Source organism: Moschus berezovskii, chromosome 14 (assembly GCF_049115385.1).
Source record: "Moschus berezovskii isolate FMDL1 chromosome 14, NW_MosBer_1.0, whole genome shotgun sequence".
NCBI lineage: Eukaryota > Metazoa > Chordata > Mammalia > Artiodactyla > Moschidae > Moschus > Moschus berezovskii.
The window spans coordinates 20,049,157-20,072,871 of NC_142473.1; the positions used below are offsets into that span (position 1 = coordinate 20,049,157).

General features: G+C 38.3%; 1 protein-coding gene across 2 annotated transcripts in view; it reads left to right on the forward strand.

The window, feature by feature from the left end:
- The window catches only part of CWF19L2 (CWF19 like cell cycle control factor 2), a 175,345-nt gene that overhangs the window by 136,403 nt on the left and 15,227 nt on the right, over positions 1–23,715 (forward strand). For both annotated transcript variants that reach the window (XM_055422941.2, XM_055422942.2), the window contains exons 15-16: positions 6,195–6,350; positions 19,604–19,684. In XM_055422941.2, the coding sequence (XP_055278916.2) occupies positions 6,195–6,350; positions 19,604–19,684 (237 nt within the window). The remainder of the gene's footprint in view (positions 1–6,194; positions 6,351–19,603; positions 19,685–23,715) is intronic.

Sequence of the window (23,715 nt, forward strand, 5' to 3'; positions counted from 1 at the left end):
AAAAAATAAGAGGTCAGGAGATACTTGGAGTAACAGACAAGTTTGGCCTTAGAGTAGAAAAGGAAGCAGAGCAAAGGCTAACAATTTTGCCAGGAGAAAGTGCTAGTCATGGCATGCACCCTCTTCCATCAACGCAAGAGACCTTTCTACATATAGAGATCACCAGACTGTGAATAGCAAAATAAGATTGATTATATTATTTGCAGTCAAAGATGGAGAACCTTTATATAGTCATCAAAAACAAGATCAGGAGCTGACCGTGACTCACACCATGAACTCCTTATTGCAAAATTCAGACTTAAATTGAAGAAAGCAGGGAAAACCATTAAGCCATTCAGATGTGACCTAAATCAAATCCCTTACCTTTATTCAGTGGAAGTGATAAATAGATTCAAGGGATTAGAATTAAATTAAATCTGATAGAGTGTCTTAAAAATTATGGACAGAGGTTTGTAACATTGGACAAGAAATGGTGATCAAGACCATTCCCAAGAAAAAGAAATGCAAAAAGCCAAATGGTTGTCTGAGGAGGCCTTACAAATAGCTGAGAAAAGAAGAGAAGCAAAACGCAAAGGTGAAAAGGAAAGATAGACCCATGTGAATGAACAGTTCCCAAGACTAGCAAGGGGGGATTAGAAAGCCTTCCAAAGTGAACAATGCAAAGAAACAGAGGAAAACAACACAATGGGAAAGACTAGAGATCTCTTCAAGAAAATTCAAGATACCAAGGGAACATTTCATGCACAGATGGGCAGAATAAAGGAAAAAATGGTATGGAACTAACAGAAGCAGAAGATATTAAGAAGAAGTTTCAAGAGTACACAGAAGAACTATACAAAAAAGATCTTCATGATCCAGATAACCACAATGGTATGATCACTCAACTAGAGCCAGGTGTCTTGGAGTATGAAGTCAAGTGGGCCTTAGGAAACATCACTATGAAATAAGCTAGTGGAGGTGATGGAATTCCAACTGAGCTATTTCAGATCCTAAAAGATGATGTGTTAAAGTGCTGCACTCAGTATGCCAGCAAATATGGAAAACTCAGCATGGCCACAGTACTGGAAAAGGTGTTTTCATTCAAGCCCCAAAGAAGGGCAATGCAAAAGGATGTTCAAACTGCTGCACAATTACATTCATTTCACATACTAGCAAAGTAATGCTCAAAATTTTCCAAGCCAGGCTTCCACGGTACATGAATTGAGAACTCCCAGATGTTGAAGCTGGATTTAGGAAAGGCAGAGGAACCAGAGATCAAATTGCCAACATCCATTGGATTATAGGAAAAGCAAGAGAATTTCAGAAAAACATCTACTTTTACTTCATAGACTATGCTAAAGCTTTTGACTGTGTGGATCACAATAAACTTTGGAAAATTCTTAAGGAGATGGGAATACCAGGCCACCTTACCTGCCTCCTGTGAAACCTGTAAGGTCAAGAAGCAACAGTTGGAACCTGACATGGACAAATGGACTGGCTTAATTTTGGGAAAGTACTATGTCAAGGCTGTATATTGTCACCCTGCTTATTTAATTTATATGCATAGTACATCATGAGAAATGCCAGGCTGGATGAAGCACAAGATGGAATGAAGACTGCTGGGAGAAATATCAATAACTTCAGATATTCAGGTGACCCCACCTTTATGGCATAAAGCTAAGGGAAACTAAAGAGCCTCTTGATGAAAGTGAAAGAGGAGAGTGAAAAAGCTGCCTTAAAACTCAACATTCAAAAAGCTGAGGTCATGGCATCTGGTCCCATCACTTCATGGCAAATAGATGGGGAAACAGTGGGAACAGTGACAGAATTTATTTTCTTGGGCTCCAAAATCACTGCAGATGGTAACTGCAGCCATGAAATTAAAGAATGCTCCTTGGAAGAAAAACTATGACAAACCTAGACAACATATTAAAAAGCAGAGACAGTACTTTACTGACAAAGTAATAGTCAGAGTCCATATAGTCAAAGGTATGGTTTTTCCAGTAGTTACATATGGATGTTAGAGTTGGACCATAGAGGAAGCTAAGCACCGAAGAATTGATGCTTTTGAACTGTGGTGTTGGAGAAGACTCTTGAGAGTCCCTTGGACTGCAAGGAGATCCAACCAGTCCATCCTAACTAAAGGAAATCAGTCCTGAATATTTTAAGCTGAAACTCCAATACTTTGGCCACCTGATGCAAAGAGCCGACTCATTGGAAAAGACCCTGATGCTGGGAAAGAGTGAAGGCAGGAGGAGAAGGGGATGACAGAATGAGATGATTAGATGGCATCACTGACTCGATGGACATGAGTTTTAGCAAGTTTCAGGAGCTGGCGATGGACAGGGAATCCTGGCATGCTGCAGTCGATGGGGTCACAAAGAGTCAGACTCAACTGTGCAACTCAACTGAACTGAACTGAACCTGAAATTATACCATAAAACTCATATTTTTTAAGTCTCTTATTTATATATTTGTGTGTATGTATATATATATATATGTATGTATGTATGAGTAGTACTTAAAAGTGTGTGTGTGTCCTCCTTGAGGCTAATGGTATAATGTTTATACATTTTATAATGTTGAACTATTTTTGCATCACTACTAGTTTAGTGATTTTAAGGTTTCATTTGTAATCCATGCCATCTTAAGTCTGTCTTATTTGCTGTTGTCCAGATAGACACTAGAACAGTCATCCAACAGTTAAACCAGAAAAGACTTATGAAAAAATCTGAAGTAAAGAATTTATTAGCTAATCTTTAGAGTATCTAAATTTTTATTGTTGTTGCTGTTGTAATCTGCTGCTGCTGCTGCTAAGTCACTTCAGTCGTGTCCGACTCTGTGTGACCCCATAGACGGAAGCCCTCCAGGCTCCCCCGTCCCTGGGATTCTCCAGGCAAGAACACTGGAGTGGGTTGCCGTTTCCTTCTCCAGCTGTTGTAATCTACTTTTTCATTTTTTAAAAAAAATTGGTTTTCAAGTATATAGTTCCATTCTAGTAATCATTTTCCTCTTTCTAATGTTATAAAATTCTCACCACAGAACTGATTATTCAATAAATAACAATTAATTGAAAATATGCATAATAAATAAAAATTCACAAATGTGCTAAGTTAACAAAATAAAAACAATCTTTAAAAGTATATTATAAAGCCAAACATACTTTCCATTTGGCTGTTGTTTTGCACTTGTATTATTAGACATGTGACGATAACTATCTGGGATATAATTGAGTGGGAAAATAGAGTTATCTGTTGTCATTTTCTGATTTGTCTGAAACAGCTTGAGTTATAACACTGGTGTCTTCTTCATTGTTGTTGGAAACCACCTAATTCACAATACGCTGAGACAGCTAAAGTTAATTTCTTATATCATCATCCATTGTGGAAGATTGCCTACAAGAAGTAATTCAGGCATTCAGATTTCTTCCATGATTAGCTTCTCCTGTGGTGCAGTTCTTCTCTTTCAGACCCTTGGTTTGAAGAAAATAGACGTGAGAAGACACACTACCTTTTGATAACTCTTTTAACACATATCATTTCCATATACATTACCCAGAACTAAACATGGCCCCACTTAAGTCCCAGAGATTCGGGGAAGTTTAGTCTTCTTGTTTGCTCAAGAAGAAAAAAATGATACAATTTAGTGAACACAGCCTTTAGGGGGAAGTATTTTTACATACAGATAGCAGATTGGAGGCATGGGAAGTATAGAATTTAAATGATCGATTTTATCATATAGATATTTATACATATATTTTATTATTATTTTCATCATAATGTAACTTTATTGTATGCACATTGTGTCCATTAATGTGATTTTAGAAAGTATAGTACCAAAATCAGACAGTTTTTAAATGGGGAACCAATTGTATATAATCATCTGTGATGATTTAGCTGACAGTCACCTACCATGAGATCATAGGTATTAGCTAAGACTTCAGCAGCAAATTATCTGAAGTAAAGAGACTATGCAGAACTTACACTTAGCTGTGTTTAGAAATGAATAGTGAATCCTCTATCTATTGCTTATTAGGTAGCATTTTAGTTCATGTCAGATTACCATTATTTGATTCTTTTTCCCCCAACTTGCTCTTGTTTATATAAAATGGAGAAAAGACAGTCTCTTTAACAAGTGGTGCTGGGAAAACTGGTCAGCCACTTGTAAAAGAATGAAACTAGAACACTTCCTAACACCATACACCAAAATAAACTCAAAATGGATTAGAGAGCTAAATGTAAGACCAGATTCTATAAAACTTCTAGAGGAGAACGTAGGCAAAACACTCTCCGACATAAATCACAGCAGGATCCTCCAAGACCCACCTCCCAGAATATTGGAAATAAAAGCAAAAATAAACAAATGGGACCTAATTAAAATCAAAAGCTTCTGCACAGCAAAGGAAACTCTAAGTAAGGTGAAAAGACAGCCTTCAGAATGGGAGAAGATAATAGCAAATGAAGCAACTGATAAAGGATTAATCTCCAAAATATACAAGCAGCTCCTGCAGCTCAATTCCAGAAAAAGAAATGACCCAATCAAAAAATGGGCCAAAGAACTAAACAGACATTTCTCCAAAGAAGACATACAGATGGCTAACAAACATATGAAAAGATGCTCAACATCCCTTATAATCAGAGAAATGCAAATCAAAACCACAATGAGATACCATTTCACACCAGTCAGAATGGCTGCTGTCCAAAAGTTTACATGCAATAAATGCTGGAGAGGGTGTGGAGAAAAGGGAACCCTCTTACACTGTTGGTGGGAATGCAAACTAGTACAGCCACTATGGAGAACAGTGTGGAGATTCCTCAAAAAACTGGAAATAGAACTGCCATATGATCTAGCAATCGCACTCCTGGGCATACACACCGAGGAAACCAGAATTGAAAGAGACACATGTACTCCAATGTTCATTGCAGCACTGTTTATAATAGCCAGGACATGGAAGCAACCTAGATGTCCATCTGCAGATGAATGGATAAGAAAGCTTTGGTACATATATACACAATGGAGTATTCCTCAGCCATTAAAAAGAATGCATTTGAATCAGTTCTGATGAGGTGGATGAAACTGGAGCCTATTATACAGAGTGAAATAAGCCAGAAAGAAAACACCAATACAGTGTACTAACGCATATATATGGAATTTAGAAAGATGGTAACGATAACCCTGTATACGAGACAGCAAAAGAGACACAGATGTATAGAACAGTCTTTGGGACTCTGTGGGAGAGGGTGAGGGTGGGATGATTTTGGAGAATGTCTTTGAAACATGTATGTTGTCATATGTGAAACAAATCACCAGTTCAGGGTCGATGCATGTTACAGTATGCTCGGGGCTGGTGTGCGGGGATGACCAAGAGGGAGGATAAAGGGAGGAGGGAGGTGGGAGGGGGGTTCAGGAAGGGGAACTCATGTACACCCGGGGCGGATTCATGTCAATGTATGGCAAAACCAACCAATATAATATTGTAAAATAATCAGCCTCCAGTTAAAAAAAAATAAATATAATAAAAAAAAGGAGTGGAAAATAGAATAGTGATGAGGGATCAGTATTAAATAGTCAGAGGAGACCTCATGGGAATCTAGAACTCCAACCTCCTACCCAGCAGTAATTTGTATCCTTTCCCTGTTTGGGTGTCAAGAGAGTCTTGAGTGGCAAATCTGCACTGCTGTCTCCACGTGGCAGTTACTAGGCAGGGTCTTAGCATAACTTGGTTGAATCTTGAGGAAATTATGCTGAATGAAAATTTGCAAGTGAAGGATCAGCACACATATAAAGGGATCCAGCAAATGAAGTTACTTTGAGGTCAGAAAAACAATTGGAAGTGAATTCTGCTTGTCTCACTGAATTTAAGGATGCCTACCTGCTCAGAGTACCTTTTTTTTGGTTTTTGGATGTTTTTGTATGATTTTACTGTTCTATGTAATTTACCATGTAATTTTGATTTTATCACTTCCTTTTCTTAGTTTACTGAAACTGTGATACATACATAATACTGAGCAGAGTGAGTTTCAATTAAAAAAAAAACATTGCTTAACTATATGAAATGTGGTAGATTTAGAAAGTAAAGTAGCTATAACACTATAGATTTCCAACAGTTTAATATTTCTTTTTTATTTTAAAAGAATTTGCTACACTTTCTATTGTTTTCATATTTTGAATCTCCTATCATTGCTTTATTTACCTAGCCATTTTGCTTTCTTCAGATGTTTAGAAAATCATTGGTGAAAATGTTTGAAGATAAAGGATTGGACTGTATCTTTTTAGAAACGAATATGAATATGAAGAAACAGTACCATATGGTTTATGAATGTATTCCTCTCCCAAAGGAAGTGGGTGATATGGCTCCCATCTATTTTAAGGTATTTATAATAGTCTTAACATACATATTTATTTTTTACTGTATTATGGTTTTATGAATACAGTTATCTTTATTCTGATATTTTTCTCCTATATACTAATTAGTTTTTATATCATTAAGAAATGATGTAAAACAGCAAAAAATTCTGCTGTTTAAATTTTCGAAGAAAGAAATTTGAAATTTTGACCTTTAAAAGCATGCTTATTTGTAATAAGTGTGAATATACTATCAAATAGTAATTTATAATTTCTATGTTAATTTCTCAAATGAAAAATCAGCGTTTACCTTGAAGTACTTTCAAGTCAAAATTATAGTCATAACTCTAGAAAACTTACCATTGAAGTTCATCAGAGCCAGAGATAGTTATATGCAAACAGTACAAATTACAGTTGCTGAGATAAGTTATTACTGTAAGTCGTAGTATTTAATATTTCATCATGCTCTTTGTAAAAAGAAATCAAACTCTAACCTTGCCATGCATTTTTAACATTACAATAAATGATTAGAGTTCTTAAACAATTTGGTTTCATTATAATATTCGAGCATGCATCAGTGTGTGCTCAGTCACTAAGCTGTGTCTGACTGTTTTGCGACCCCATAGACTATAGCCTACAAGGCTTCTCTGTCAATGGGATTTCCCAGGAGTGTGTTGCCATTTCCTTCTCCAGAGTCTTCCTGACCAGGGATCGAGTCCAGGTCTCCTGCTTGGCCAGGTGGTTTCTTTACCATGGAGCCACTAGGAAAGCCCATAATGTTCAGGCAGGTTTAACTAAATAACTTTTGTTTAATACTGACCTGACTGCAGTATGATTTATAGACTAATATAAATTTGTAAATGTAGAACGGTATATGGGATAGTAACATCTACATTTAAAAAAGAAAATGTTTTGTTGAGGTGATATAGAAACTTGCAAAGTTTAGACAGTGTAGGATTGTAAAGTTTAATTAATATGGACTACAAATCCCAGTAAAAAGGATTATTTTTAAAAAAGAATTATAAAACCTTTGGGAATAAGCACAAAAAATGACCATTTTTCAAAATGCATGTTCTCTGAAGAGGAAACAACTGGTCAGACAAGATAGCTTAGAGATTCAGGTACTGTGGGCATCAGGTCACTATCCATAGTAACATATACTGTAACACCTAAATATTCTGCTTGCTTTGTAGATAAGGAAATAGGCAACAGGAAAATCCAACATATTGCATTAGGTAGATGACAGAATTTACATCTGCTTGGGTACCATTTAGGGAAATTTAGTGTGGCCTTAAAAAGCAAATGACTATTTTTAAGCACTTTTTAAATTGGATATATGAGCTTATTATATGATAAGATGTATGAAACTGGGTAAAGAACTCATTTATAATTATGCCTCATCCAAAAAAAAAACACGTGTTTTCCTTGTTCATGAGTAGAGCAATCTAGAAAACTTTGTCTCTGTCTTTCTGTGAGATGCCTTTCTTCTGGCTATATTGTAATATATGTGTTTGATGTGGAAGTAACTAAAAACAAAAAAGAATGATAAAACCTATTAGGGTTGATGAAGTGGTGAAAATCTACTTTTCCTGTAGAAATTTTGAAAAACAATCTGATTATTTGCTTTGAAATGTCATGCTATTAAAATACAGAACAAGCCAGATAATCTGCAACTCCATATCAGTCCATTGTTAACCAGAATCAATTGAGAAAGAGATTATTATGCTTTTCTTCAGTGTCTTGTCTTTTTCTCTTATACTTCTTCAGTAGAGTACTAGATTATGAATGTAAGTATTGAAGTATATAGGACACAACATAAGCAGCTATTGTTGCTCAATGGAGGTGACAGAAGTGTCATCTTTTAGAAGAATGATATATCACTTTTCTATACTAACTCTTATATGATCATTAAAGATGTATTTATTGGATCTGGCTTCAATTTTCTATCAAATGTACTACATTATAGTGTCAACACAAGAAACACATGTCTTTTAAATAGGGAATAGCAGTATACTATGCTCATTTGAATGTTAATTTAACATTTAAATTTGCTTCATTATAGTGATGTTATATAAAAATGAGAGTATTTTATACTCATCACCCTAGTGCTTCTATTAAATATTTTTTACAATACATGTTAGTCATATTGATTAGCTTAGATTACTTTTATAATTTCATTTCTGTGTCTTTTTTCCCATACAGTTTTTCTCCTTTTTCTGTAACCAGAAATAGTTCAAGTATTGGTTACCAGAAAGCACATTAATAACTTCTTATATTTCATAGAAGAGCAATAAAGCAAATTGAATTTATTTGAGTTGATCTCTGTGAATGGAGTGGGCTTCCCAGGTGGCTTAGTGGTAAAGAATCTACCTGCCCACGAGGGTGGGATGATTTGAAAGAATAACATTGAAACATGTATATTAACATACGTGAAATAGATGACCAGTCCAAGTTTGAGGCATAAAATAGGGCACTTAAAACTGGTGCACTGGGACAACCCAGAGGGATGGAACGGGGAGGGTGGTGGGAGGGGGGTTTGAGACCGGGGGACACAGGTACAGCCGTGGCTGATTCATGTCAATGTATGGCAAAAACCACCACAATATGTAAAGTAGTTCAGTCCAGTTGTCATTCCATCGTGTCCGACTCTTTGCGACCCCATGGACCACAGCACACCAAGTCTCCCTGTCCATCTGAGTAAACTCCCGGAGTTTACTCAGACTCATGTCCATCGAGTCAGTGATGCCATCCAGCCATCTCATCCTCTGTCGTCCCCTTACCCTCCCGCCTTCAATCTTTCCCAGCATCAGGGTCCTTTCAGATGAGTCAGCTCTTTGCATCAGGTGGCCAAAGTATTGGAGTTTCAACTTCAACATCAGTCCTTCCAATGAATATTCAGGACTGATTTCCTTTAGGATGGACTGGTTGGATCTCCTTGCAGTCCAAGGCACTCTCGAAGTCTTTGCCAACAACACAGTTCAAAAGCATCAATTCTTCAGCACTCAGCTTTCTTTACAGTCAACCTCTCACATCCATACATGACTACTGGAAAAACCATAGCCTTGACTAGATGGACCTTTGCAAAGTCATGTCTCTGCTTTTCAATATGCTGTCTCGATTGGTCATAACTTTCCTTCCAAGGAGTAAGCATCTTTTAATTTCATAGTTACAGTCACCATCTGCAGTGATTTTGAAGCCCCAAAAAATAGTCTGTCACTGTCCATTGTTTCCCCATCTGTTTGCCGTGAAGTGATGGGATCGGATACCATAATCTTAGTTTTCTGAATGTTGAGTTTTAAGCCAGCTTTTTTTTTTTTGTAGTTAATTTATTTTTTATTGGAGGCAAATTATTTTACAATATTATATTGGTTGGTTTTGCCATACATTGATATGAATTTGCCCCGGGTTTACATAAGTTCCCCCTCCTGAACCCCCCTCCCACCTCCCTCCTCCCTTTATCCTCCCTCTGGGTCATCCCCACATGCCAGCCCCGAGCATCCTATAACATGCATTGACCCTGAACTAGTGATGCGTTTCACATATGACAACATACGTGTTTCAATGTCATTCTCCCAAATCATCCCACCCTCACCCTCTCCCATAGAGTCCCAAAGACTGTTCTATACATCTGTGTCTCTTTTGCTGTCTCGTATACAGGGTTATCATTTGCATCTTTCTAAATTCGATATATATGTGTTAGTATACTGTATTGGTGTTTTTCTTTCTGGCTTACTTCACTCTGTATAATAGGCTCCAGTTTCATCCACCTCATTAGAACTGATTCAAATGTATTCTTTTTAATGGCTGAATAATACTCCATTGTGTATATGTACCAAAGCTTTCTTATCCATTCGTCTGCAGATGGACATCTAGGTTGCTTCCATGTCCTGGCTATTATAAACAGTGCTGCAATGAACATTGGAGTACACGTGTCTCTTTCAATTCTGGTTTCCTCGGTGTGTATGCCCAGGAGTGTGATTGCTGGATCATATGGCAGTTCTATTTCCAATTTTTTGAGGAATCTCCACACTGTTCTCCATAGTGGCTGTACTAGTTTGCATTCCCACCAACAGTGTAAGAGGGTTCCTTTCTCTCCACATCCTCTCCAGCATTTATTGCATGTAGACTTTTGGATAGCAGCCATTCTGACTGGTGTGAAATGGTATCTCATTGTGGTTTTGATTTGCATCTCTCTGATTATGAGGGATGTTGAGCATTTTTTCATGTGTTTGTTAGCCATCTTTATGTCTTCTTTGGAGAAATGTCTGTTTAGTTCTTTGGCCCATTTTTTGATTGGGTCATTTATTTTTCTGGAATTGAGCTGCAGGAGCTGCTTGTATAATTTGGAGATTAATCCTTTATCCGTTGCTTCATTTGCTATTATTTTCTCCCATTCTGAAGGCTGTCTTTTCACCTTACTTAGAGTTTCCTTTGCTGTGCAGAAGCTTTTGATTTTAATTAGGTCCCATTTGTTTATTTTTGCTTTTATTTCCAATATTCTGGGAGGTGGGTCTTGGAGGATCCTGCTGTGATTTATGTCGGAGAGTGTTTTGCCTACGTTCTCCTCTAGGAGTTTTATGGTTTCTGGTCTTACATTTAGCTCTCTAATCCATTTTGAGTTTATTTTGGTGTATGGTGTTAGGAAGTGTTCTAGTTTCATTCTTTTACAAGTGGCTGACCAGTTTTCCCAGCACCACTTGTTAAAGAGACTGTCTTTTCTCCATTTTATATTCTTGCCTCCTTTGTCAAAGATGAGGTGACCATAGATGCGTGGATTTATCTCTGGGCTTTCTATTTTGTTCCATTGATGTATATTTCTGTCTTTATGCCAGTACCATACTGTCTTGATGACTGTGGCTTTGTAGTAGAGCCTGAAGTCCGGCAGGTTAATTCCCCCAGTTCCATTTTTCTTCCTCAAGATTGCTTTGGATATTCGAGGTTTTTTGTATTTCCATACAAATTGTGAGATTATTTGTTCTAGTTCTGTGAAAAATATCTTTGGTAGCTTGATAGGGATTGCATTGAATGTATAAATTATTTTGGGTAGTATACTCATTTTTACAATATTTATTCTTCCAATCCATGAACATGGTATATTTCTCCATCTATTAGTGTCCTCTTTGATTGCTTTCAGTAGTGTTTTATAGTTTTCTATGTACAAGTCTTTTGTTTCCTTAGGTAGATATATTCCTAAGTATTTAATTCTTTTTGTTGCAACAGTGAATGGAATAGTTTCCTTAATTTCTCTTTCTATTTTCTCATTATTAGTGTATAGGAATGCAAGGGATTTCTATGTGTTGATTTTATATCCTGCAACGTTACTGTAATCATTGATTAGCTCTAGTAGTTTTCTGGTAGAGTCTCTAGGGTTTTCTGTGTAGAGGATCATGTCATCAGCGAACAGTGAAAGTTTTACTTCTTCTTTTCCAATTTGTATTCCTTTTAAGTCTTTTTCTGCTCTGATTGCTGTAGTCAAAATTTCCAGAACTATGTTGAATAGTAGTGGTGAGAGTGGGTACCCTTGTCTTGTTCCTGACTTTAGGGGAAATGCTTTCAGTTTTTCACCATTGAGGATAATGTTTGCTGTGGGTTTGTCATATATAGCTTTTATTATGTTGAGGTATGTCCCTTCTATTCCCGCTTTCTGGAGGGTTTTTAATCATAAATGGATGTTGAATTTTGTCGAAGGCTTTCTCTGCATCTATTGAGATAATCATATGATTTTTATTTTTCAGTTTGTTGATGTGGTGTATTACGTTGACTGATTTGCGGATATTGAAGAATCCTTCATTCCTGGGATAAAGCCCACTTGGTCATGATGTATGATCTTCTTAATATGCTGTTGGATTCTGATTGCTAGAATTTTGTTAAGGATTTTTGCATCTATGTTCATCAGTGATATTGGCCTGTAGTTTTCTTTTTTTGTGGGGTCTTTACCAGGTTTTGGGATTAGGGTGATGGTGGCCTCATAGAATGAGTTTGGAAGTTTCCCTTCCTCAGCAATTTTCTGGAAGAGTTTGAGTAGAATAGGTGTTAGCTCTTCTCTAAATTTTTGGTAGAATTCAGCTGTGAAGCCATCTGGACCTGGGCTTTTGTTTGCTGGGAGATTTTTGATTACAGTTTCAATTTCCGTGCTTGTGATGGGTCAGTTCAGATTTTCTATTTCTTCCTGGTTCAGTTTTGGAAAGTTGTATTTTTCTAGGAATTTGTCCATTTCTTCCAGGTTATTCATTTTATTGCCATATAATTCCTGATAGTATTCTCTAATAATCCTTTGTATTTCTGTGTTGTCAGTTGTGATCTCTCCATTTTCATTTCTAATTTTATTGATTTGGTTCTTCTCCCTTTGTTTCTTGATAAGTCTGGCTAGTGGTTTGTCAATTTTATTTACCTTCTCAAAGAACCAGCTTTTGGCTTTGTTGATTTTTGCTATAGTCTCTTTTGTTTCTTTTGCATTTATCTCTGCCCTAATTTTTACAATTTCTTTCCTTCTACTGACCCTGGGGTTCTTCATTTCTTCCTTTTCTAGTTGCTTTAGATGTAGAGTTAGGTTATTTAGTTGACTTTTTTCTTGTTTCTTGAGGTGTGCCTGTATTGCTATGAACTTCCCCCTTAGCACTGCTTTTACAGTGTCCCAGAGGTTTTGGGTTGTTGTGTTTTCATTTTCATTCATTTCTATGCATATTTTGATTTCTCCTATGATTTGTTCGTTGTTCAGCAGCGTGTTGTTCAGCCTCCATATGTTGGCATGTTTAATAGTTTTTCTCCCATAATTGAGATCTAATCTTACTGCATTGTGGTCAGAAAAGATGCATGGAATGATTTCAACTTTTTTGAATTTACCAAGGCTAGATTTATGGCCCAGGCTGTGATCTATCCTGGAAAAGGTTCCATGTGCACTTGAGAAAAAGGTGAAATTCATTGTTTTGGGGTGAAATGTCCTATAGATATCAATTAGGTCTAACTTGTCTATTGTATCATTTAAAGATTGTGTTTCCTTGTTAATTTTCTGTTTAGTTGATCTATCCATAGATGTAAGTGGGGTATTAAAATCTCCCACTATTATTGCATTATTGTTAATTTCCCCTTTCATACTTGTTAGTAATTGTCTTACATATTGCGGTGCTCCTATGTTGGGTGCATAAATATTTATAATTGTTATATCTTCATCTTGGATTGATCCTTTGATCATTATGTAGTTTCCTTCTTTGTCTCTTTTCACAGCCTTTGTTTTAAAGTCTATTTTATCTGATATGAGTATTGCTACTCCTGCTTTCTTTTGGTCTCTATTTGCATGGAATATCTTTTTCCAGCCCTTCACTTTCAGTCTGTATGTGTCCCTCGTTTTGAGGTGGGTCTCTTGCAGACAACATATATGGGGGTCTTGTTTTTGTATCCATTCAGCCAGCCTTTGTCTTTTGGTTGGGGCATTCAACCCATTTACATTTAAGGTAATTATTGATAAATATGATCCTGTAGCCATTTTCTTTATTGCCTTGGGTTCGAGTTTATACACCCTTTCTGTGTATCCTGTCTAGAAAAGATCCTTTAGCATTTGTTGGAGAGCTGGTTTGGTAATGCTGAATTCTCTCAGCTTTTGCTTGTCTGTAAAGCTTTTGATTTCTCCTTCATATTTGAATGAGATCCTTGCTGGGTACAGTAGTCTGGGCTGTAGGTTATTTTCTTTCATCACTTTAAGTATGTCTTGCCATTCCCTCCTGGCCTGAAGAGTTTCTGTTGAAAGATCGGCTGTTATCCTTATGGGGATCCCCTTGTGTGTTATTTGTTGTTTTTCCTTGCTTCTTTTAATATTTGTTCTTTGTGTTTGATCTTTGTTAATTTGATTAATATGTGTCTAGGAGTATTTCGCCTTGGGTTTATCCTGTTGGGGACTCTCTGGGTTTCTTGGACTTGGGTGATTATTTCTTTCCCTATTTTAGGGAAGTTTTCAACTATTATCTCCTCAAGTATTCTCTCATGGTCTTTCTTTTTGTCTTCTTCTTCTGGGATTCCTATGATTCGAATGTTGGAGCGTTTAACATTGTCCCAAAGGTCTCTAATATTGTTCTCATTTCTTTTAATTTGTTTTTCTTTTTTCCTCTCTGTTTCATTTATTTCTACAATTCTATCTTCTAGCTTGCTTATCCTGTCTTCTGCCTCTGTTATTCTACTGTTTGTTCCCTCCAGAGTGTTTCTGATCTCATCTATTGTATTATTCATTGTATATTGACTCTTTTTTATTTCCTCTAAGTCCTTATTAAACCTTTCTTCCATCTTCTCAATCCTTTTCTCCAGGGTATTTATCTGTAACTCCATTTTGCTTTCAAGATTTTGAATCATTTTCACCACCAAAATTCGAAATTCTTTTTCATGTAGATTCCCTATATCTTCCTCTTTTGTTTGTGTTGGTGGGCATTTATCTTGTTCCTTTACTTGCTGGTTATTTCTCTGCTTCTTCATCTTGCTTATAATGCTTTGCTTGGGGTGGCCTTTCCCTCTTCTGGCCGTTTGTGGAGTTCTCTTTATTATGTAGTTTCCTTGCTGTGTGTGGGGTTGGACAGGTGACTTGTCAAGGTTCCCTGGTTATGGAAGCCTGTGTCGGTGTTCTGGTGGGTGGAGCTGGATTTGTTCTCTCTGGAGTGCAATGAAGTGTCCAGTAATGAGTAATGAGATGTCAGTGGGTTTGGAGTGACTTTGGGCAGCCTGTATATTGAAGCTCAGGGCTAGTTTCCTGTGTTACTGGAGAATTTGCATGGTATGTCTTGCTCTGGAACTTGTTGACCCTTGGGTTTAGCGTAGGTATGGAGACGTTTGATGAGCTCCTATCGATTAATGTTCCCTGGAGTCAGGACTTCTCTGGTGTTCTCAGGATTCGGGCTTAAGCCTCTTGCCTCTGGTTTTTGGTCTTATTCTTGGAGTAGTCTCTAGACTTCTCTATCTGTCATTTCCAAGGTGGTTCCCTCTGTTTTAGCTTCTGTTTGCTGGTCTCTTCAGTGTCTAATTTCCGCCCTGATACTAGGGTGCGGGTGGACACTTTTTAAGGCTCAGTTGTTCAGTCCTGTTCTGGGAAGGGAGGAATGCTGCAGTTGATTATCTCTGGCGTCTGTGGGGAGTGCTCACAGCGTCTCGGCCACACTGGGTTTGCCCCCGCTCACAGCACGTATGCTGTCCCAGTCTACACTGCACAGCCTCTAGGTTGCTCTGCCGGGAACTGTCCGAGGCTGGCACCGGGTTGTATGCACTTCCCAGGTCTGAGCGGCTCAAGTTCATGTTCTCAGGTACTCCACAAAGGCGCAGACTTGGTTGGGCCTGCGTTTTGTGCCTTCCCCAGTCCGAGCAGCTCAGGGGACCAGGTGTTTGGCGAGCGCGGTCTCTGCGACTTATCGCCTCCCCAGTCCCCGCCACTCAGTTTTCTGGGTGTACAACCGGCGCACCTTCTCAGGGGGATATCGACCGGCCCGAGCCCAAGAAGTCCTGAATAGCAACAAGCCTGCCTGCAGTTTGTATCGGATGCCTTTCTGGGGCCACGGTTGCCCGCTCCGGCTCTGGCTGCGCTCCCTGCCTGTCTCGGCGGGGAATGGGGGATGGGCCGACCGCAGCTGGCTCGCTCTGCTCAGTCCTTTATTCTGTGAGCGGGGCTGGCCGAGTCATAGGTTAGAGCTTTCCGCCTTTTCGTGGGGAAGCTATCCCACAGTCTGCTTTGCTCTCCCCAGTTCTCTCAAATTGTTCTCGCGGCATTCAAGCCCAGTGCTCTCTCTAAGCAGTTCAGCCGGCTCCTCACTGCCCAGCGCCCGCTTGCTAATGGCGTATGCAGGCGTCTGCCCTGCTTCTCTGCTGGGAGTTACCGTTTGGCAGGTAATCTGTGGGTTTTAAAAAAATCTTAAAAAAAAAAGAGGGTTATGTGGCCCTCTGAGCTTCCAAGGCTCGCCACAGAATCGCCAGTGAGAATGTTTCCTGGTGTTTGGAAACTTCTCTCTTTTTAAAGCCTCCCTTCCCGGGACGGAGCTCCGTCCTTACTTCTTTTGTTTCATTTTTTATCTTTTATGTTTTTTCCTACCTCCTTTCGAAGACAATGGGCTGCTTTTCTGGGTGCCTGACGTCCTCTGCCAGCATTCAGAAGTTGTTTTGTGGACTTTACTCACGTTCAAAAGTTCTTTTGATGAATTTGTGGAGGAGAGAGTGGTCTCGCCGTCCTATTCCTCCGCCATCTTGTCTGCTGTTCCTAAGCCAGCTTTTTTACTTTCCTCTTTCACTTTCATCAGGAGGTGCTTTAGTTCTTCTTTGCTTTCTGATGTAAGGGTAGTGTCTTCTGCATATATGAGGTTATTGATATTTCTCCCGGCAATCTTGATTCCAGCTTGTGCTTCCTCCAGCCCAGCGTCTCTCATGTTGTACTCTGCATATAAGTTAGATAAGCAGGGTGACAATATACAGCCTTGATGTACTCCTTTGCCTATTTGGAATCAGTCTGTTGTTCCTTGTCCAGTTCTAAATGTTGCTTCCTGACCTGCATACAGGTTTCTCAAGAGGCAGGTCTGGTGGTCTGGTATTACCAACTTTTTAAGATTTTTCCATAGTTTGTGGTGATCCACACAGTCACAGGCTTTGGTATAGTCAATAAAGCAGAAATAGATACTTTTCTGGAATTCTCTTGCTTTTCTATGATCCAGCTGATGTTGGCAATTTGATCTCTGGTTCCTCTGTCTTTTCTAAAACCAGCTTAAACATCTGGAAGTTCAAGATTCACGTATTGCTGAAACCTGGCTTGGAGAATCTTGAGCATGACTTTACTAGCGTGTGAGATGAGTGCAATTGTGCGGTAGTTTGAGCATTCTTTGTCATTGCCTTTCTTTGGGATTGGGATTCTTTTCCTGTCTTTGGCCACTGTTGACTGTTCCAAATTTGTTGGCATATTGAGTGTAGCACTTTCACAGCATCATCTTTTACGATTTGAAATAGCTCAGCTGGAAATCCATTGCCGCCACTAGCTTTGCTCGTAGTGATGATTCCTAAGGCCCATTTGACTTCGCATTCCAGGATGTCTGGCTCTAGGTGAGTGATCACACCATCATGATTATCGTGGTCGTGAAGATCTGTTTTATACAGTTTTTCCTGTTTATTTTTGCCACCTCTTCTTAATATCTTCTGCTTCTGTTAGGTCCATACCATTTCTGTCCTTTATTGAGCCCATCTTTGCATGAAATCTTCCCTTGGTATTTCTGATTTTCTTGTAAGAGATCTCTGTTCAGTTTAGTTCAGTTCAGTCGCTCAGTCGTGTCCGACTCTCCGCGACCCCATGAATCACAGCACGCCAGGCCTCCCTGTCCATCACCAACTCCCGGAGTTCACTCAAACTCATGTCCACAGATTCGGTGATGCCATCCAGCCATCTCATTCTCTGTCGTCCCCTTCTCCTCCCGCCCCCAACCTTTCCCAGCATCAGAGTCTTTTCCAGTGAGTCAACTCGTCGCATGAGGTGGCCAAAGTATTGCAGTTTCAGCTTTAGCATCAGTCCCTCCAATGAACATCCAGGATTGATCTCCTTTAGAATGGACTGGTTGTATCTCTTTGCAGTATAAGGGACTCTCAAGAGTCTTCTCCAACACCACAGTTCAAAAGCATCGATTCTTCGGCGATCAGCTTTCTTCACAGTCCAACTCTCACATCCATACATGACCACGGGAAAAACCATTGCCTTGACTAGATGGACCTTGGTTGGCAAAGTAATGTCTCTGCTTTTTAATATACTATCAAGGTTGGTCATAACTTTCCTTCCAAGGAGCAAGCGTCTTTTAATTTCCTGGCTGCAATCAGCATCTGCAGTGATTTTGGAGCCCCAAAAAATAAAGTCTGACACTGTTTCCACTGTTTTTCCATCTATTTCCCATGAAGTGATGGGACCAGATGCCATGATCTTTGTTTTCTGAATGTTGAGCTTCAAGCCAACCTTTTCACTCTCCTCTTTCACTTTCATCAAGAGGCTTTTGAGTTCCTCTTCACTTTCTGCCATAAGGGTAGTGTCATCTGCATATCTCAGGTTATTGATATTTCTTCCAGAAATCTTGATTCCAGCTTGTGCTTCTTCCAGCCCAGCGTTCCTCATGATGTACTCTGCATATAAGTTAAATAAACAAGGTGACAATATACAACCTTGACGTACACCTTTTCCTATTTGGAACCAGTCTGTTTTTCCATGTCCAGTTCTAACTGTTGCTTCCTGACCTGCATACAGGTTTCTCAAGAGGCAGGTCAGGTGGTCTGGTATTCCCATCTCTTTCAGAATGTTCCACAGTTTATTGTGACCCACACAGTCAAAGGCTTTGGCATGGTCAATGAAGCAGAAATAGATGTTTTTCTGGAACTCTCTTGCTTTCTCCATGATCCATCAGATGTTGGCAATTTGATCTCTGGTGCTTCTGCCTTTTCTAAAACCTGTTTGAACATCTGGGAGTTCACGGTTTACATACTGCTGAAGCCTGGCTTGGAGAATTTTGAGTATGACTTTACTAGCGTGTGAGATGAGTGCAGTTGTGCGGTAGTTTGAGCATTCTTTGGCATTGCCTTTCTTAGTCTTTCCCATTGTATTGTTTTCCTCTGTTTCTTTGCAGGGATCACTGAGGAAGGCTTTCTTATCTCTCCTGGGTATTCTTTGGAACTCTGCATTCAAATGGGTTTATCTTTCCTTTTCTCCTTTGCTTTTCGCTTCTCTTAGTTTCACAGCTATATGTAAGGCCTCCTCAGACAGCCATTTTGCTTTTTTGCATTACTTTACTTGTATTCTTGTAAAGTAATTAGCCTCCAATAGAAAAAAATAAAACGAATCTGCCTCCCAATGCAGGAGATGCAAGAGACATGGATATGATCCCTGATATGGGAAGATCCCCTCGAGGAGGAAATAGAAGCCACTCCAGTATTCTTGCTGGGATAATCTCATGGACAGAGGAGCCTGGCAAGCTACAGTCTCCATGGGGTCAACAAGAATCAGACATAGCTGATCGTCTGAGCATGCACACGTGCTATGAATGGATTAGGAAATTTGTGAATTTTTATGTACAGGAGTATAGAATGAGTAATATAGAAAAAATTTGACTGAAGATCATACTTGTATGAAATCAAGAAATTACAATTTTAAGTAACAGGAATTAAAGGGTTAATTCGTTCAAAGTAATGACCTAACATGTATATTATACCTTATAGCTAATTAAACATGTTACTTTATTTTTAAACTGCCTCTTTATATTTGCTTGTATATTTTCATTAACAAATGGCTATTTCTTAGAAAGCCATAATGGAATCTGATGAAGAATGGTCTATAAACAAGAAATTGATTGATCTCTCTTCAAAAGACATCAGAAAGTCTGTAAGTATTACTTTTTCTTTTTTTTCCCTTTTTTATTTTTATTTAATAAATGGTACAAAGCACAATGCCAAAAACATTAACAGTTAAAATTTCACCAAATGAAAAAATACTATAGAATACACAGTTGTAAAAAGCTACATTAAGTTATTTTACAACTGCCTCAAGTTGCAAAAAGAAAGAAAACCCAATGCCATACCTAAGTTATCCCTGTCTCAAAATAATGCCATTTATGTTATAAACCATGAGCACCCAATCAAAAGACGGGAACTGCTTTTGTTAATTCATATATATATATATATGACTGTATCACTTTGCTATACACCTGAAACAAACACAACACTGTAAATAAAAATATAGTACAATATAAAATAAAAATAAGTAATAGACCTTTGGGGCTTTACACCAAGTTAGAGTTCCTGTCAGAGAGATAGCACCATAGCTGGACTGAATCCTCATGAAGGAGGCACACGAATGACTGGATTACAAGAGTTACAGGAATGAGAGCTGCTCACTTCCCAGAAACTACAGCTCACAGAAAGCCAACAAAGGCACGAGATACAGACCATTCACTTATGAATGTGTGAAACCCAAGAAAGTCCACATTATTCCTACAACATGTTGAAAGTGCTTCAGAATTCACACAATACTAATTTTCTTATGGTTCTGGTTAAATTATATATACCAGTTTATAACAAATGGTAAAATCTGTAACTATGTTCAAAGCTTTAAAAGATTACTTAAGAATAGTTTCTTGTATTTCTATGTCACCTTTATATTTCTGGTTTCTCATTTCTTAATTAGTAAATTCAGCGTGCAGGTTCTATCCCAGGCTAATTTATACACTTCCGGAAGGAACGACCTCTTAAATCCACAGAGTGTTGAGGTGGGGAGCCCCCATCCACGTCAGATTCGTTTGACATTGATAATATACATGTTTCAACCCATTCTCCCAAATTATCCCACCCTCGCCCTCTCCCACAGAGTCCAAAAGACTGCTCCACACATCCGAGTCTCTGCTGTAGTCTCATATACAGGGTTATCGTATAAAGCTTCTGCACAGTAAAGGAAACTATAAGCAAGGTGAAAAGACAGCCTTCAGAATGGGAGAAAATAATAGCAAATGAAGCAACTGATAAAGGATTAATCTCAAAAATATATAAGCAACTCCTGCAGCTCAATTCCAGAAAAATAAACGACCCAATCAAAAAATGGGCCAAAGAACTAAATAGACATTTCTCCAAAGAAGGCATACAGATGGCTAACAAACACATGAAAAGATGCTCAACATCACTCATAATCAGAGAAATGCAAATTGAAACCACAATGAGGTATCATTTCACGCCAGTCAGAATGGCTGCTATCCAAAAGTCTACAAGCAGTAAATGCTGGAGAGGGTGTGGAGAAAAGGGAACCCTGTTACACTGTTGGTGGGAATGCAAACTAGTACAACCACCATGAAGAACAGTGTGGAGATTCCTTAAAAAACTCGAAATAGAACTGCCATACGACCCAGCAATCCCAGTCCTGGGCATACACACTGAGGAAACCAGAATTGAAAGAGACACATGTACCCCAATGTTCATTGAAGCACTGTTTATAATAGCCAGGACATGGAAGCAACCTAGATGTCCATCTGCAGACGAATGGATAAGAAAACTGTGGTACATTTACACAATGGAGTACTTCTCAGCAATTAAAAAGAATACATTTGAATTAGTTCTAATGAGGTGGATGAAACTGGAGCCTATTATTCAGAGTGAAGTAAGCCAGAAAGAAAAACACCAATACAGTATATTAACACATATATATGGAATATAGCAAGAGGATAACGATAACCCTGTATCCTTTTTCTTAATAAAAGAAATAACCCTGCTGTTAGAGTCTTTGTAATTTCCATATCTTATTTGAGAAAGAGACCATTTGGCTCAGTGACCAACGGTGAAGTACATATAATTCTACAAATGAAGAAGAAATTATTTTCATCTTACCTGGTCTAGCAAATCCTTATTTGTTTAATGACTTATATGAATATTTATTGCTGATTTTCTGGCCCTCCGCAGTTACAGTACTTACAATTGGTTATGACAGCCATAAGACGGCCGTGAAAATTCTTCTTATGAAATTGTCGGCCTCTGTGGGACAAGTGAGGAAAGATGCTTTCTTGTTACTGAATTTGTAATGAGAAAAACATTGGTCTTTCCTAAAGATCCTGTTTTGAATTTAAAACTCTCTCCCTCTCTGGAGGGGGGTAGTGCTTATACATAGGTTCACTGTTATGTTCCTTTAAAATAGTAGCTGAGTTAGATTATGAATGCATTTTTCTTTTAGAGACTTTACTAACCATGCTTCTTAGTTTAATCTTGATTTTCAGGTCAAGTTTTAAATTGAAGTAACACTTGAGTACTTCTGTAGTGACCTCCTTCTTTTCTAGAAATACACATTAAATGGAATAGATATATAATAGAACTATAGATTTATTTTTCTTTTTCTATGAAAAGAGTATTATATGAATGTATATTTGACTGCCTGCTATTTACGGGGTAGTGTTATAGGTACATTTATACATAATGAAGCAGAGCAAAGACTTTTTGTAGCTTATATTCTGGAGCAAGAGTTGGGAACTGCATTCTTTGTACTAAATCCAGCCTGCTGCCTGTTTATGTGAATGAAGTTTTATAGTATCATAGATATACCCTTGTATAAGTACTGTTTTGGCTGCTTTCATGCTACAAGGGCAGAATTGAGAGTTACAATAAAAATTTTATGATATGCAATGCCCAAATTATTTTACTTAAATTAAAACTTTTATTATAGGTTTTTAAAAGTTTTTTATAAGTTTTTAAAATTTTGCTGACCCTTATTATAGAAGATATCACTGGAATATCTCTCTCTGATTTCTTTTGGAAATCCAGACTCCTGATACATGTGACCAGTAGAATCTCCTGTTACCTTTATTATATCCCAGTCAAAAGATTGAAATCTGCATTATTGGAGACAGTTTTAATTCAAAAGTAAAACTATTTATAAGTCTTTTCAAAAATTAAAAAGAAATTTAATACAATTTTAAAAGTTTACTTTCCATTTACAGTTATTACAAAATATTGGCTGTATTCTCCATGTTGTACAATACATCCTTGAGTCTATCTTACACGTGATCGTTTGTACCTTCAACTTCCCCACCCCACATCGCCCCTGCTCATTGGTACTCGTAACCACCAGTTTGTTCTCTATATCTGTATAGCTGCTTCTTTTCCCCTTTATTCATTAGTTTGTTGTATTTTTAGATTCCACATACAAGTGGTATCATATAGTATTTGTCCTTCTCTGCTTATTTCAGTTCCCATAATGCCCAGTGCCATCCAAGTTCATCCGTGTTGCTGCAGATAGCAAAATTCTGTTCTTTTTAACATCTTTATCCATTCACCTGTTGATGGACACTTAAGATGCTTTTATATCTTGGCTATTGTAAGTAATGCTGCCATGAACATTTTCCAATCAGTCAATCCTAAGAGAGATCAGTCCTGAATATTCATTGGAAGAACTGATGCTGAAGCTGAAACTCCAATACTTTGGCCACATGATGTGAAGAACTGACTCATTGGAAAAGACCCTGAAGCTGGGTAAGATTGAAGGCAGGAGGAGAAGGGGATGACAGAGGATGAGATGGTTGGATGGCATCACCAACTCGATGGACATGAGTTTGAGCAATCTCCGGGTGTTGGTGATGGACAGGGAAGCCTGGCATGCTGCAATACATGTGGTTGCAAAGAGTCAGACACGACTGAGTGACTGAACTGAACTGATGAACATTTGGCTTTTTATACAGTTCATGGGGTTCTCATAGCAAGAATACTGGGGTGGTTTGCCATGTCTTCCTCCAGTGGACCACATTATGTCAGAACTCTCCAGTGGAAACCATCCATCTTGAGTTGCCCTGCATGGCATGGTTCATAGCTTCATAGAGTTAGACAAGCCCCTTCAACATGACAAGGCAGTGACCATGAAGGAGACTAAAGATCTCTTCAAGAAAA